Source organism: Fistularia commersonii, chromosome 20 (assembly GCF_037954325.1).
Source record: "Fistularia commersonii isolate RoL2024-O1a breed Wild chromosome 20, RoL_Fcom_v1.0, whole genome shotgun sequence".
Lineage (NCBI taxonomy): Eukaryota > Metazoa > Chordata > Actinopteri > Syngnathiformes > Fistulariidae > Fistularia > Fistularia commersonii.
This window is the reverse complement of record NC_141303.1, coordinates 8,685,932-8,699,459: the sequence shown is the minus strand read 5'-3', so window position 1 is coordinate 8,699,459 and position 13,528 is coordinate 8,685,932. Positions and strand designations below refer to the sequence as shown.

The following is a 13,528-nucleotide window of genomic DNA, read 5'->3' as shown; positions in this document are numbered from 1 at the left end:
TTAGTTGGCGAAAGAGAAGAGGATGGGGGTAGATGGAGGCAGATGATTCACTGTGGCGACAGCTGAAGGAAGCATCCAAAAGGGAAAGAAAACTTGCAGCATTTTTGCCACATCCTTTGATTCCCAGTGATTTGATGCTCATTTTTGTTTTTTTTCCCCCCCAAAGCAATATAGAATGCAGTGGGACCAAAAGCACAACATTTCAAGTGTGCATTATGCTTATGTGTTGTTTACCACTCACAAAGTCATTTAGAAGGTAGCACTTTCACAAAACTATAAAACAAAATAAACCATACATCGTTCTGCCTTCAAGGGCCCATGCCTCCTTCAAAGAAGTAGTTTGACTGTATATGAAAAAAGTATACCCAGATTATTGAGTATTGTATACAATTTCAAAAATGGTTTACCACAGCAAAATATTCCCCTGACCATGACAGAACAGAAAATGATGCATTCCAAAAACTTTGAGTTCCAAAATGTGCACGATATACAAATATATTATTAAAGGCTTGGAGCCAAAGGGGTGTGAAGTGTGCTTACATTATCATTTTGGTCACTTTGCTTTGCTTTTATTTTAAGATTCTAACACCTTTCATTTGATACATTATGCTCACATTTTTCCAACATGGCACTTAATTCCCATTTGGTTCTAAGCCCTCCTCATGATTATACATTTTTTTCTGATAAATAATCAATAATGCCTCATCCTTTCCCAAGCCTAGTTTCATTGCTTATCGTTATCTGTGAAACTCCATCAATGAACACAGGGTTGCCAAAGTCAAATAAAATGTGTACATTTTATCTCATAAGGCATGCGAAGGTCTTTTATTTGTGACAGATACAGTATGTTATTTACTATAACCCTTCATTTCCAGGATGCTACAAAGGGAGTATGAGCAACTCAAGGAGCAGCATGATCAGCGAGGAGCCCCTGCTGGAAGCTCCTGGGATGCAGAGGGTACCTCTGCTCATCCTGATGAGGCTGATCTCATAGCTGAAGCGAAGTTGCTGCGGCAGCACAAGGGCCGACTGGAGGCTCGGATGCACATCCTTGAGGAGCACAACAAACAGTTAGAATCTCAACTCCACCGGCTCCGACAGTTATTGCATCAGGTGACAAACAAGTTTATTTGGCACTTTTATTCCAAGCGGCTGGCTATGGTTCAGAGGTGTAAAAAGGTGTTTTCAAATTGACGCAGATTTTGCCCCAAACAAGTGATGATTGAACAAATTGAAATATTAAAGCTGGAGTTCAATAATCATTGCTCAGCGTTGTTCTCACAGCTGATGTGGCTATCTCAAAATTGTCAGTCTAGATGTTTATTTGTCATCTAATAGGCATCCACACATGCTAACCCATTTGATTTTAATTTGTAATTTGTTTGGCCTCTGAATAACACAATCTATTCATTAAGTCATAGATTGGATACTAATCACTTTATTAGTATTCCTTTCTAGGTTCCAGGATTTGTCTCCAGTCTCGTGTATCAATAGCTTTTAGATTTGTTTTTGCCTGGTCTAATTGCTCTCTGGGGTTGGTTTGTTAGTGCCAAGTGAGAAATGCACAACCCTAAAGCCAAACAAATAGCAATTCCAACAAATCACACTGAGCGAATACAAGGCCAGGTATTGGCTCCACGGTTGCTATGAAGGTGGAAGCACAGTTATAAGTCACAATAAATATGGCCTATGGATAGCAGCTACCATGATTCAGCAGGTTTATAATGGATGAATGTTAACATTCCGACACATATCTTCTATTTTATCCATCTTTTTGCAGTTTTGAGAGTTAATATAGCAATTTCAATATTTATATGTGCTTTCCAGTTCATTAAAGTTATGTTTAATTTCAAATGGCCCTGCCTCTATTCTAAGAAGCAATTTAAAAGATGCAGGAAACGTTGGTCTGGGATTTCGTTCCGTATCGTTATGAAAGCATCACACAGATGCTGCGGTCTTGTGAATCTGGCCTTTAAATTTCGTTTATCACTGCTTCTGGTATTTGTCTTCAAAGGGACAGATTGATTGAAAAAACAGAAACACAGAGGGTATGGCTTGTGTCCGAGGTGAGATCGAACTTATTACTTTTAGTCAATACTTAAATGAAGTGCCGAAAATGACTTTGAAATCTGGAATAAAGCGTCAACACATGCAAAGTAAGACTGAGCAGACAGTACAGTTTTTATTGATGTGCTATAGCTGTAAACTAGAGCGCATTGTCTTTGTGTAGTTGTTTTGTTCAATGCTTAAGTATCCTGTTTGTTTATTATGCTCTTGAATTAAATTGATTCTGATGCTAAATCACACAGATAGAAGCAAAATTTTAGACACACACACACACACCTATGTGAGTGCACATAAACCTTCACACATTAAACTTCTGTTATCTGACATTTTTGTCCCCAGAATCCTAACAATACATCAACATGTATTTCTTTCATTTCCAGCTTTACTGCCAAGTCACGGCAGCTTGCAGCACAATAAAGTCAGCCAGCTTGATGGCACGTACTAAATCCGCAGCCCTAAAGGCTAACCAGATCTCTGACCTTAACTATTCCAAGACGAGCCTCAAGTGCTTGTCTGTTCTGTAGGGACATTCAACATGTTTGCACCTGGGGGAACCAGGAGATGAAGAAGTTACGAGGGAGGGAAGGGAGACACTGATTTAGTTTCATGCACCTGAAAGCTAGTGGGACCTCTGTGAAAATTTCAGTGTCTGCAACTGTTTGCTTCTTGTGCTACTTGAGAAACCGAACTTGCCCTGTCAAGATAGTTTACTTTCCACTCTACTTCAATTAGTTTACTAATATTTCATCAATTGAGTCACATGCTGTTTGATCATGTTCTTTGAAGGAACTGGAATTAATAAAAACAATATACATATATAGTTATATATGAATATATAATCATATGTATGAGCTAATAACTTTTCAGTACCGAACATCATGATGCACAGTCAGTTTCCTGTTTGGTTAAATAGATGATGCAAGGAGGTTGTTCAATCAACTTGAAATGCTTAGCGAACAAAATCTGAAAGCGAATAATTCCGATGGAAAAGATTGTATGAATCCACGGAGGAATGTGTTAAAATTAAACAAAATAGATAAATCAATCAATTATAGGGGACATACCACATGTAAAATTTTACTTATTTATGCTAATGTTTTCAGACACATACAATATACATGTATGTATACACATATATAATATACAATACAATATCATAAAGCCTACTTTTTGAACCTACTTTAAAACTTGATTTGTTCATCCATTGCAAGATAATAACCATGATTGGTTTTCATGTGTTATTTCTAGATCTCTCAAGGTGATAAGTATACACGGTTTCTCCAGCATTTGTTTTGGTTGACTTCATATTACTTATCTTAGCCTCATTGTGGACTGGTTTAAGATTTTGCAGACACATATTGTCATTAAGGTTGTTGTATTACAAAACATAGTTTAGTTTTTCTCTTCTTTTTTTAGCCGGAGGTAGACTTAAGGGTAAATGGAGTCTCCTCGCCTTCTGTGCAAGAGCGAAGTCCACCGACTGACAACTCAGGTAAGATGCTTGTGCTTCGAAAGACCTTTTTCGACATCCCCAATTCTAATATCATTCTTTTTATATGCTAATCTCTCTATGATTTGGAATCATTGTGGTGCAGACTAACTTTTACAGAAAACCGGTTTGACCCGTTGATGTGAATGTGAACGGGACAGCAAATGAAAGTAGTTTGAGTACCATTGAAGTAGAAAAATATATATACATATTCCTCATTTAGATCTGACTAGCATTTGACATAATTTACTGAAGAAATGCAGCTAAACAGCAGAAAAAAAAAACAATGTAAATTGGCTAAAAAAATAAGTGTTGTGACTCTGCTTGTGTCTCTACACGTGTTCAGATGAGCTGTTGGACTCTCACAACAGCAGCTCTGACCTGGCAGATGTAATGGAGCAGATTAACAACTCCTTCCCTGCATGCAGTCGTGAGTTTCCCCACTCCTCCTTTTCTCTCCCACCATGTGTTCCCCACCTCCAAAGGATGATTTGTCTTTGGCCACAAGGTCGCTGCCAAACACAAAAGCTGCATGCGTCGGTTCTGCATATTTAACCTCACACTTAGCATCCACTGATGTATTATGAAGATGTGTCAACTGGAAATGTCCAAAATTGTGGTTGTGATCTATTGTCATTTCATCTTGCAAATTATATTTCAGGTTTTTTATGTAGGACAATCAATAATAATCTTAACGGTCACAAAATGTATGTGAATGTTTGTGCTATTTTGACCTTTTCTTTTCAAAATAGGAATTTACTGATCTGTGAACTGGAGACAGACATTTTGATTCATAGCCCAATATACTTTTATATCAAACTGTCTTGTGGAAGCTGCTTTAAAATCCCCTCTGCTTGGAAGCCTTAGTTGTTTTTCCGATGTTCTTTCTCGTTAATTAAATTAATACTCTGTGTTGTTTATACATAATTCTGTATTTATTAAGGCTCAACGCAAAACACTTTAGGAGGTGGCAGCAGTGATAATTGAGGAGGGTAGAAATTAATTTTATCACAATCCCCCAAATCTAGTTTCAGCTGGATATGTGTCTCTGCCTTACTCTCATTGATTTGGTTAATTCTTTTGTCGTTAACTTCCTCTTTCATCAACTTGCACTCACCGGCTTTATCTCTATCCTGTCTGTCTCATATTTCCATCAGAATTTGTGATAGTTAAGTCTCATTTTAGCGGATGGTACAGAGAAGACATTGAGACTCCTTCTCCTGAGTTGCATAAACTGTGCATAAACTAATAATTGCATTTATCTAATAAAAAATCATGGAAAACCTGGATGGATGATCTCTTCTAAGATAACCACATTGGTACGGGGGCTAATTTTAAATGGTGAACAAATATCTTCATCAATATCAAGATGTCTGTCCACAATAAGGATTCACTGATTGTATTTATCCAGACAGGGTTTTAGTTTAAAATACATTCTCATCTGGCAGACACTCCTGCACTATTAGCCATGCTCAGCTCTGCAGCACAAAAGCTTAACTGAGAAGAATATGTGCATGAATACATGGAAGGGAACTAGAGGCTAATAATGTGGACTTATAAAACGGACTATATTGAATGTTTGTTTTGTCTCCCACAGCCTCAAGCCTTTCCCCATGACAATAGGTAAGATAACATCCTCCTCGCTTTTAGACACACACACACACACACACACACACACACACACACACACACACACACACACACACGTGTGCCATGAGTATTCTTTTCTCATTGTTGTACTCTGTGTGTTTTTGTGGTCTAGTAATTGGTTAAGCTGACAAGCAAAGAAAAATTTTGAGGTAATTTTGAGATTTCACAACAGCAGCCAAATCCATGTTCCCCCCATGTTCCTGCATGAGAACTCACAAATTTTTTGGCCCTAAAGATAGAAGACTAATAGATATCTGGGGAGTGCTATTTGTATCGCCTCTTATTTCCCAGTTAGAGGCCAGGCTGGCTTTTAGGAAAGAGGTGTTTTGAAAGCTGCTCACTTATGTGGAGCAGAGCGTTGGCTACAGGAAATATTTCAGATAGTTGCCAGCTTTAAATGCAATGAAATTTCTGTGAAATGCAGACTTATGGCAACTCCTTGCTCTGTGTAAAATGATCCATTTCTTCCAATTGGCAGTGAGATTCTTTTGTTCAGTATCTATGAGTGAACTCATGTCCAATGCCTCTGTTTGTGTGTTTCTGAATTGCAGAAAATTACTACAGATCGGACTTCATGATTATTTACTCTTACATTTACATCCTTATTGTTTTTCCTCAGTGATAGGTCTGCATGGGGTGCCTACTCCCCTTCTATTATTTTATGTTTTGTTATGTTGGAGTAATTGTTGATTTTTTTATTTTTTTTGTTGTTGTTTTAATTGGACTTTGCAGGGCTTCTGATACATGGTGATGATTTCCTGATGCTTCTGTTTGCAGGTGATGTGAGGACAGCAATTGAAAAGATATGACCATTCCCAAAAAATCTGCCCAAAACCCTAAATCCCAAAGATGCACAGGACCAGACAACTTAACAAATTTTGCCACCTTGTCTTGTACTATGCAAAGTGTACATTTTATGAACTGTGGATTGTACCTGATCTTGGTTTAACACTCGTCAGTGATATGTTTAGAACTACAGGTGGGTATATGGACATGGGGCATTGTATTGTGAAAATGATTTTTGTTGTATTTTCACAGGTGCTTTGGGATTTTTGTTTTGTTCTTGTTTGTTACTTTCATCATTTGGAATCAAACTTTTACATTTCTTTCCTCGTTCCATTGCTTTATACCCTGAGGCCCCCAGATTCTAACACTTGGTCGTGGAATTCGCCATTCAGACTGTGGGAGCGTGTACAGGTTCTAAATAACATTTAGTTGCTGAAAGTACCATTTTAAAGATGTAGACTGTCTCCTGTCAGCACACCCGTTGTTCTGAAGATCTATGTTGTAGCATGCTTGATGTCAAGTTCCCCTTTAAAGCATTGATGTGCTGTCAGACGTAATGTCAACTGCGAATCATTAATGTTAACTTGACCCCTTCTGTGCCTATACAGTTTGTCATTCCACTGTGGAAGACAGAGGTAAGAGTTAAAGACTAAAAAGTGGTATTGTGTACAAAGAGAGACATTTTGGAAAATCTAGATTTTAATCTACACTTGTTCAGAAATTGGGTTTGTACAAGGCCCACACTCATAATGTAGAATAGTTTTTTAATGATATGTTCAGAAATCAGAGGAAAGCCATGATTGCCTTGCTACCTCAGATTCATAGACACAGTTTAATTTTGTGGATTGTAAACTTGTGTAAAACAGTTGTGATCATTTACAGAACATGAACAGCCGGGTTTAGCATTCAAAGCTTTTGCTTACTGTATTGGTGTACACTGCAACAAGGAGATACCAAGTAAGAAAAGTCACTTATTACTGTACCACAATGGGTCTATGGCCTGCTGAAGAGAGCCGCCGTAGTGATGAATATTACCTTATCTGTTGTTGGTTCTCCCACTGGCCTTTCTAGCACTGGTCCCTCACTGCGTTGTGTTATTGTGCTATATGCTATCCTGTAAAACTTGTGAGACCGAACAACACTACTATAACCTCTGACTGTAGGTGAATGATCATGTCGGTGATTATTTTACTGGTTACAATCATGATGAAACATGCTGTGGCAGAACTGTGTCGTTTCTCCTGAGGTATGAATAGATTGACCACACAATGTGTATTAATGCTATAATGTTTTATTCTAAATAAAGTTTTTATAACAACTACAATTCCCAGCCATTTCTGCTTTTTTTTTTGGTTCGATAATGTGACTGTTACTGAATAATACAGAAAAGTACAGGGCAAGCAGGAACTGAACTCACTGCAGCCATGAGGACAGTTAGAAATTAAAGATGGGGAGCTTACAAGAAAGCAAAACAAACAAACAAAGAGCAAAAGAATAATATATCTTGCATTTTAAGTGCAAAATAGAAAATACCAGTTGTTTCCCTTTGGGTGAAATGTACTCCTTTCAGTGTTAAAGAGTTTTTAAAACAGAAAAAAACAGAAGTTTGGTTGTAAACATTTATTGCAACTTTTCTTGTGCCTTTTCTTTTATAGACATTTAAGAACACATGGACAGCGTTTTTTTGTTTTTTTTTCTTCCTTTTATCTTTCCCCTTTTGTCATTACAATCTTTTCTCCATGTTATGTGCTTCAGTATCATTACATTTTGAGAATTCAAAAACAACTCTCAAAAAAACGATTATAGGATTCAGTTTGTTTCTCTGAATTGGTTAAAGGACTGAGGGATCATTGGGGCTCCTCTGTTTCAGCCAGTCAAAAGTTGAGGATTTGTTGTTTATCAAATGTGTTTAGAAACAACAAAAAGGTGTTTATAAGATTCATCGTCAAAGGTTCTTTCATTATAATTGTAATGTATTTACTGAAAACTGGATTTTTAAGGGCTTTAAATCAAACATCAGCTGAAATGCGCATAATCACATAATTTCTTACTTAAAATTAGTGAATCATTTTATATCCATTAGAGAAGCAAGAAGGCCCAAAGTGGTTTGTAACGTTTTCATCTACATGTCATGTAAGATGTGCCTGCTAAACTTAACAGGTAAAAATGTTTAATTGTCATGAGTGTGTCAGTTATGGTGTGTATATGTATGTGTGTGTGTATATATATATATACATATATATATATTTATTGTATTACAGATTAATCTTTTTATTCTCCATTCTGCTTGCCACTGTGCCAGCGATGTGACTACAATTGAGATTCAAACCCAAAATTGCTTGAGAGTGACTATAAAGAAACCTTAATGTGACTTTTCATTTGAAATTCTTCACCTTGGGATGACCTGATTATGCCTACCAATTAAATTTTAACATTAGACATTTCATTTCCAAAAAATTGTGGAACTGAGCAAACTGTCAGGATAAATCATTCCAAGAAATCGTACTCTTAACCTTGCAATAATTAGAATGTACCATGCTCCAAGTGGTTTTCACAAAAAATTGTTCCTTCCATCATTACAGTATCTTTTACAGTATCACATTACAGTATTGTTTTTGATATTCTCTTTGCTTCTCACATTTGGTTGTTGTAATATCTTTCCATCTGTTTTTAGGATAATTATATCATGGGCAAATCAACATTTTTTTTTTCCACTTTGACCAGGTTTTCTCCTTACTGCTCTGTTTCTCAACCACAGTCCAGCTGCCATGTAAAACGTTTCAGTTATGCAGAAGCAACAACAAAGTTATAGTGCACCCCGACTGGATGTGGACCTACTGAACATATTCTGAATCGTCTTAGATAGTGTACTCTTACATCTGCTTTGCTCCCCAAGGAGCATCAATTAGTGTACCACTCCTGTGTGCACTGCAGGAAGCTGCTTGTTTGTTAAGACATGGAAGTTTTTAAGTACCAAAGTTGGCTACACATGGGAGGTGTGGTACTTATTTCTTACGGGATCATAGTATTGTGTTACAGTGTGTTACATGGGAGGGTGGCTTTGTTTTTAATCACCACAACAATATAATGAGCTGATTCGAGACCTTATCAGCAATCTCTCTAAACTTCTTAATCCTCATCAAATGCATCCATGGGGTCCAGCACGTTAGAGTATTGAAAATTCCGTAATGTTCACTCTGCCTGTTTGAATTAACAAAGATAAACATACTGCAGCACAATAAAATCATGACTCATTTAGAGGATGCCTTGATTATAGCATGGTAATAGCGTTTGTATAATTTGGTGGTCCTCCCATTAGGGACATTGGTGAATCTCAATAGTGCTGTTATGGAAACAAATTCATAAAAAAAAGTGAGCAGCTCCCGCATAATGCAGGTCTACCTTTTTACACAATTTTCACACCAACATGTGTAAACATCTCCAGTATAAATGAAATGCCTAATGAAAAATTGACTTTTTTATACATGTAAACAGAAAAAGGGATGCCTTGCTTGTATTTAACATGTAAAATTTAAAGGATGTGTTTGCATTAGTTTGCAAACAAACAACTTTAAATGGATATATATTTAAATAAATGATTTTAATTTTTTGAAACTTACACTGATTTGCACAGCTTTTTAATGTCTGCAACTTTTCAGGTACATTCTACTCTTAACAAAATATTATACGAAACAGTTTTTACAGTAAGTTACAAGTTCATCCAAGTTTCTTTAATACATGTATGATGGTTAAGAAGAATACTTCACTGAACCTCTGTGAACCATAACAAACTGTCTAGTACTTTAGTTCCCTGAATAAATGGACATCAATTATGGTTAAATGATAATATTTCAATATTTCATTTCACAGAGAGATTTTTGTAAATATAAAAGGCCTTGAATTCTAAATGAAAATGAATACATAGAGTGTCCATCATTTTTCAACATAATGTTTCTGGTTCGATTCCCTCGCTGCTCCTAGCCTATCGAAGTGTTGTAGAGCAAGACACCGAGCCCCTTACTGCTTCCCAGGTGCGGCTGAGTGGCTTCATTATGCTCATGGCTCAGCCAATGCTGAGTTGCAGGCAATGGTCAAATTTCGCTGATGTTGTGCTGTATGTATAATAAAATAGAATATTGCTGTAATGATTCCACAGTGGGGAAATTTCAATTCACACACAGCACAAATTGGATAGTGCTCTGAAGGTTGTTACTAATGTGCAATCACCAAGATATAAATATCAGAAAAAAATGTGATTAGTATGAACATGTGCAGAAGTGGCAACTAGCAGCATAGAACAATGCATACAGCTGCAAAACTGAATGTAACAAGGGTCTGTCTCCCTCCTGTCTTCTATTAGCTCATTTTATACCCTATTATAAAGCCACTCTGCTATAAGGCACACTTTAGTCATCATTGTCTGTTGCTAAATGAGAGCCATGGGAAAAAAAATACATGGAAATGGTCTTAAAACTCTGACATGAGTGAAATAATATTATCCTTTTCCATTTCTGCTTAAAAACTTACTTAAATTATTTAATAATAATAATGAAATAATACAAGTTATTTGAATCTTCCTTTCTTGGTATGTCACAAATATCAAATTTGCAATTACAGAACATCACATGCAGGGAGGATGACAATGAAGGCCACGGAGAAAAATGAATGCAGGCCTTCTAAATATATCAGTATACATGAAAAGTTCCCAAAAGAAAGAGACTATTTCCATTTCACATTTGTTTAAAGTTGGAAGTATTACCATTTGGCATGTGTTATGTAATGTTGTCATGGCCAGGAGGGTCTTGGATGAGAGGCAAAATGTCTAAACAAAACAAATCAATTTGCCACAACAAGATTATGTGAGTGCCATGACCTGGATGACTGAAAACTCACACAGACACATTACTAGTTGCACTAAATCCAAACTGTAGGCAGTGATTGCAAATGGGAATTGTCTGATCCGTACGGATCTCTGTAGACTTTACAAATCCTGTATGTGTGTTGTTGGATGTTGAGTATACTGGCTACCATCCCAGCCCGTGTGACTTGATTACACATTGGTTTTGTGAATTGTATGCCACTTCTGAATTATTCAGTTTGGAGACATATCTAATGTGTGCATCACTATGCTTAGTTTTTAGTATTACATAAAGTTTACTCATTTTTTGGAACTTTTATTATCTCGCTTATATCAAGGTTCATCATCAAGTATATACACCAGTATATGATCTGCCGTCCATGCAGAATTAAAAGCGCATTACTACTACTACAGCCCCACTTTGTCCTGTATCAACCTCTTACAGAGACAAGTACAACAGTATCTAAGCTTTTCTAATTTCCTTGTGCTCGTGTCCCTGCACTCCTCTGATCACCATCTGATCTAGTAATTCTCTTTGTCGAGGGTGAAAACAGAAAGCAGTTCCTGCAGGCATTGGCTGCACTACCTCGTGACCCAGCAGCCTTTCTTTCTCCATGTCACAATGGTGCTGATGGTGCAGGACGGTGCAGTTTATTTCTTCCTTTCCCACACCCATTACTCGTTCATACAGCGATGCTAGTTGGCTTGCAGAGCCATTGGACAGCTGCCCCCTTTGATCAAGTTTGGCAGGCAGGGACAGAGCCATTGCTGGTGGTGTGGGTGTGTTGGCGGGAGGCAGCCTCTGGCTCAGGAATTGAATAGTGAGCAGATGTTGAGGAGGTGGAGGGCAGATTACAGCAGGACCTGTTCAGGATATAGTATCCAGTCTGAATCCCAAAGAGAAGGAGAAAAGAGAGCAAGGGATGAGCACAGGGCCAATAACCTAGATAATGATTGCAAATCTAAAGAATGGTTGGTTTCATCTTGCTATTATATTGGCAGCTGAATTATTGTTATGCTGACACAGTGGTCCACTATGAGAATGTTCCAGCTCACATAAACCCCAGTCAGACTTGTACAATAATTAATCTCACCCTTTACAGTTCCCTTGCAGTACTTATCTGCTGAATTTTATTTGTCCTCAGAACAAGTCAGACCTCAACAAAGTGCTGAATGTCCAAGTTGAATTATTTTAAGTACCAAACTAGCTCTCTCGTCAATACTTTATTTTAAGTAGCTAAATAGAACAAGACCTTCCTCAAGCAAGGCATCAGCCAAAAGTTTTCATTTTCAAAGTTCTGCAAAAGAACTTGGGCATTTCCAACTTCCTTATATATATATATATATATATATATATATATATATGTGGAGAAGGGGGGAGAGAGAGAGAGAGATATTGTAGGCACTGTTATGCATTAACTAACAGCACTGCACAATAATTTCAGTATTTGAAGAAAATCAGTGATTATAGTTATTTCTTAATTGAATGTGTATCATCATCCACATACACATGATATCAACATATCTATGTACCTCACAATTGAGATGAACGATGTCATCAAGTGTGTGTAAAGTATAGGACAATTCACTCTTATATTTTTATTTGTTCTTAAACAGGACATTGTTATTATAAAAGAACAGTTTCTTTTGAAAGAGAGTTTTAACGCAGGTGATAAGGGAACTGAACGGTGATGTGTACTGTCTCATTTGCCATCACAACTTAAAGAGTCAAGTTTGCTGCTAAATGTGCAACCTTTTCCAATCAGATTGCAAGTGTCAACAAATGTTACAAATTTTATTTAATTTTTTCCTGGTATGAGAGCACTTAAAGAGAATATATTAACACCAACTTGCTCATTTCTTTAGAGTTATAGTATCAACACCCCTCCCTATTTATATCCCCCTTTATAAAGTTGTACCTTTATAAACCCCCCTGTCTCCCTTATATTTATCTAATCCGCAAATCAAAGGGAAGGTTGTAACCTTGCTCAGCCTATTTAAATTAGATTAAATTAGATTCATCTTTATTGTCATTACACATGTCAGAGATGAAGATGTTAAGGTTCTCTTTGGGAGTGACCAGGATAGATAGGATCAGGAAGGAGTCCATCAGAGGAACAGCACATGTTAGATCTTTTGGAGAGAAGGTCAGAGAGGCCAGACTGAGATGGTTTCGTCATCTACAGAGGAAGGATAGTGAATACAATGGTAGACGGATACTGGAATTTGAGCTGCCAGGCAGGAGGTCTTGAGGGAGACCAAAGAGAAGATTTATGGACATAGTGAGAGAAGATATGAAGGTAGTTGGTGTGAGAGAGGAGGATACAAATAATAGGGTTAGATGGAGAAGGTTGATTCGCTGTGGCGACCCCTGAGGGGAAAAGGAGCCAAAAGCCAAAAGGAGAAGAAGAAGAAGAAGAAGTCATTACACATGAGAAACAACCGAATGCAGATTGGCATCGAACCAAATCCGCATTAAACAGTAAGTGCAGGACTTAGAGGGACAACATGTTTATACTAATTACAGCAAAAAAGAAGTGCTATGGACACAATATACAGGACAATATTTTTTTATGAAGATTAAAACATGATGCGTGTGTGTGTGTGTGTGTGTGTGTTTGTGTATAGACATAATTTATAAATTGAAGTACTATGTACATACTAGACTGATGGATGCA

At 37.2% G+C, this 13,528-nt stretch overlaps 1 protein-coding gene across 5 annotated transcripts in view; it reads left to right on the top strand.

The window, feature by feature from the left end:
* The window catches only part of utrn (utrophin), a 176,227-nt gene extending 168,915 nt beyond the window's left edge, over positions 1-7,312 (top strand). For 4 of the 5 annotated variants that reach the window (XM_086167542.1, XM_086167540.1, XM_086167541.1 and 1 more), the window contains 5 exons: positions 876-1,113; positions 3,484-3,559; positions 3,903-3,986; positions 5,154-5,179; positions 5,984-7,312. In XM_086167542.1, coding sequence (XP_086023668.1) covers positions 876-1,113; positions 3,484-3,559; positions 3,903-3,986; positions 5,154-5,173 — 418 coding nt within the window. In that variant the 3' untranslated portion in view covers positions 5,174-5,179; positions 5,984-7,312. Of the gene's footprint in view, positions 1-875; positions 1,114-3,483; positions 3,560-3,902; positions 3,987-5,153; positions 5,180-5,318; positions 5,356-5,938 lie in introns of all 5 variants that reach the window. The other variant, XM_086167538.1, reaches the window with a different exon arrangement.
* Positions 7,313-13,528: the final 6,216 nt, after the last annotated feature.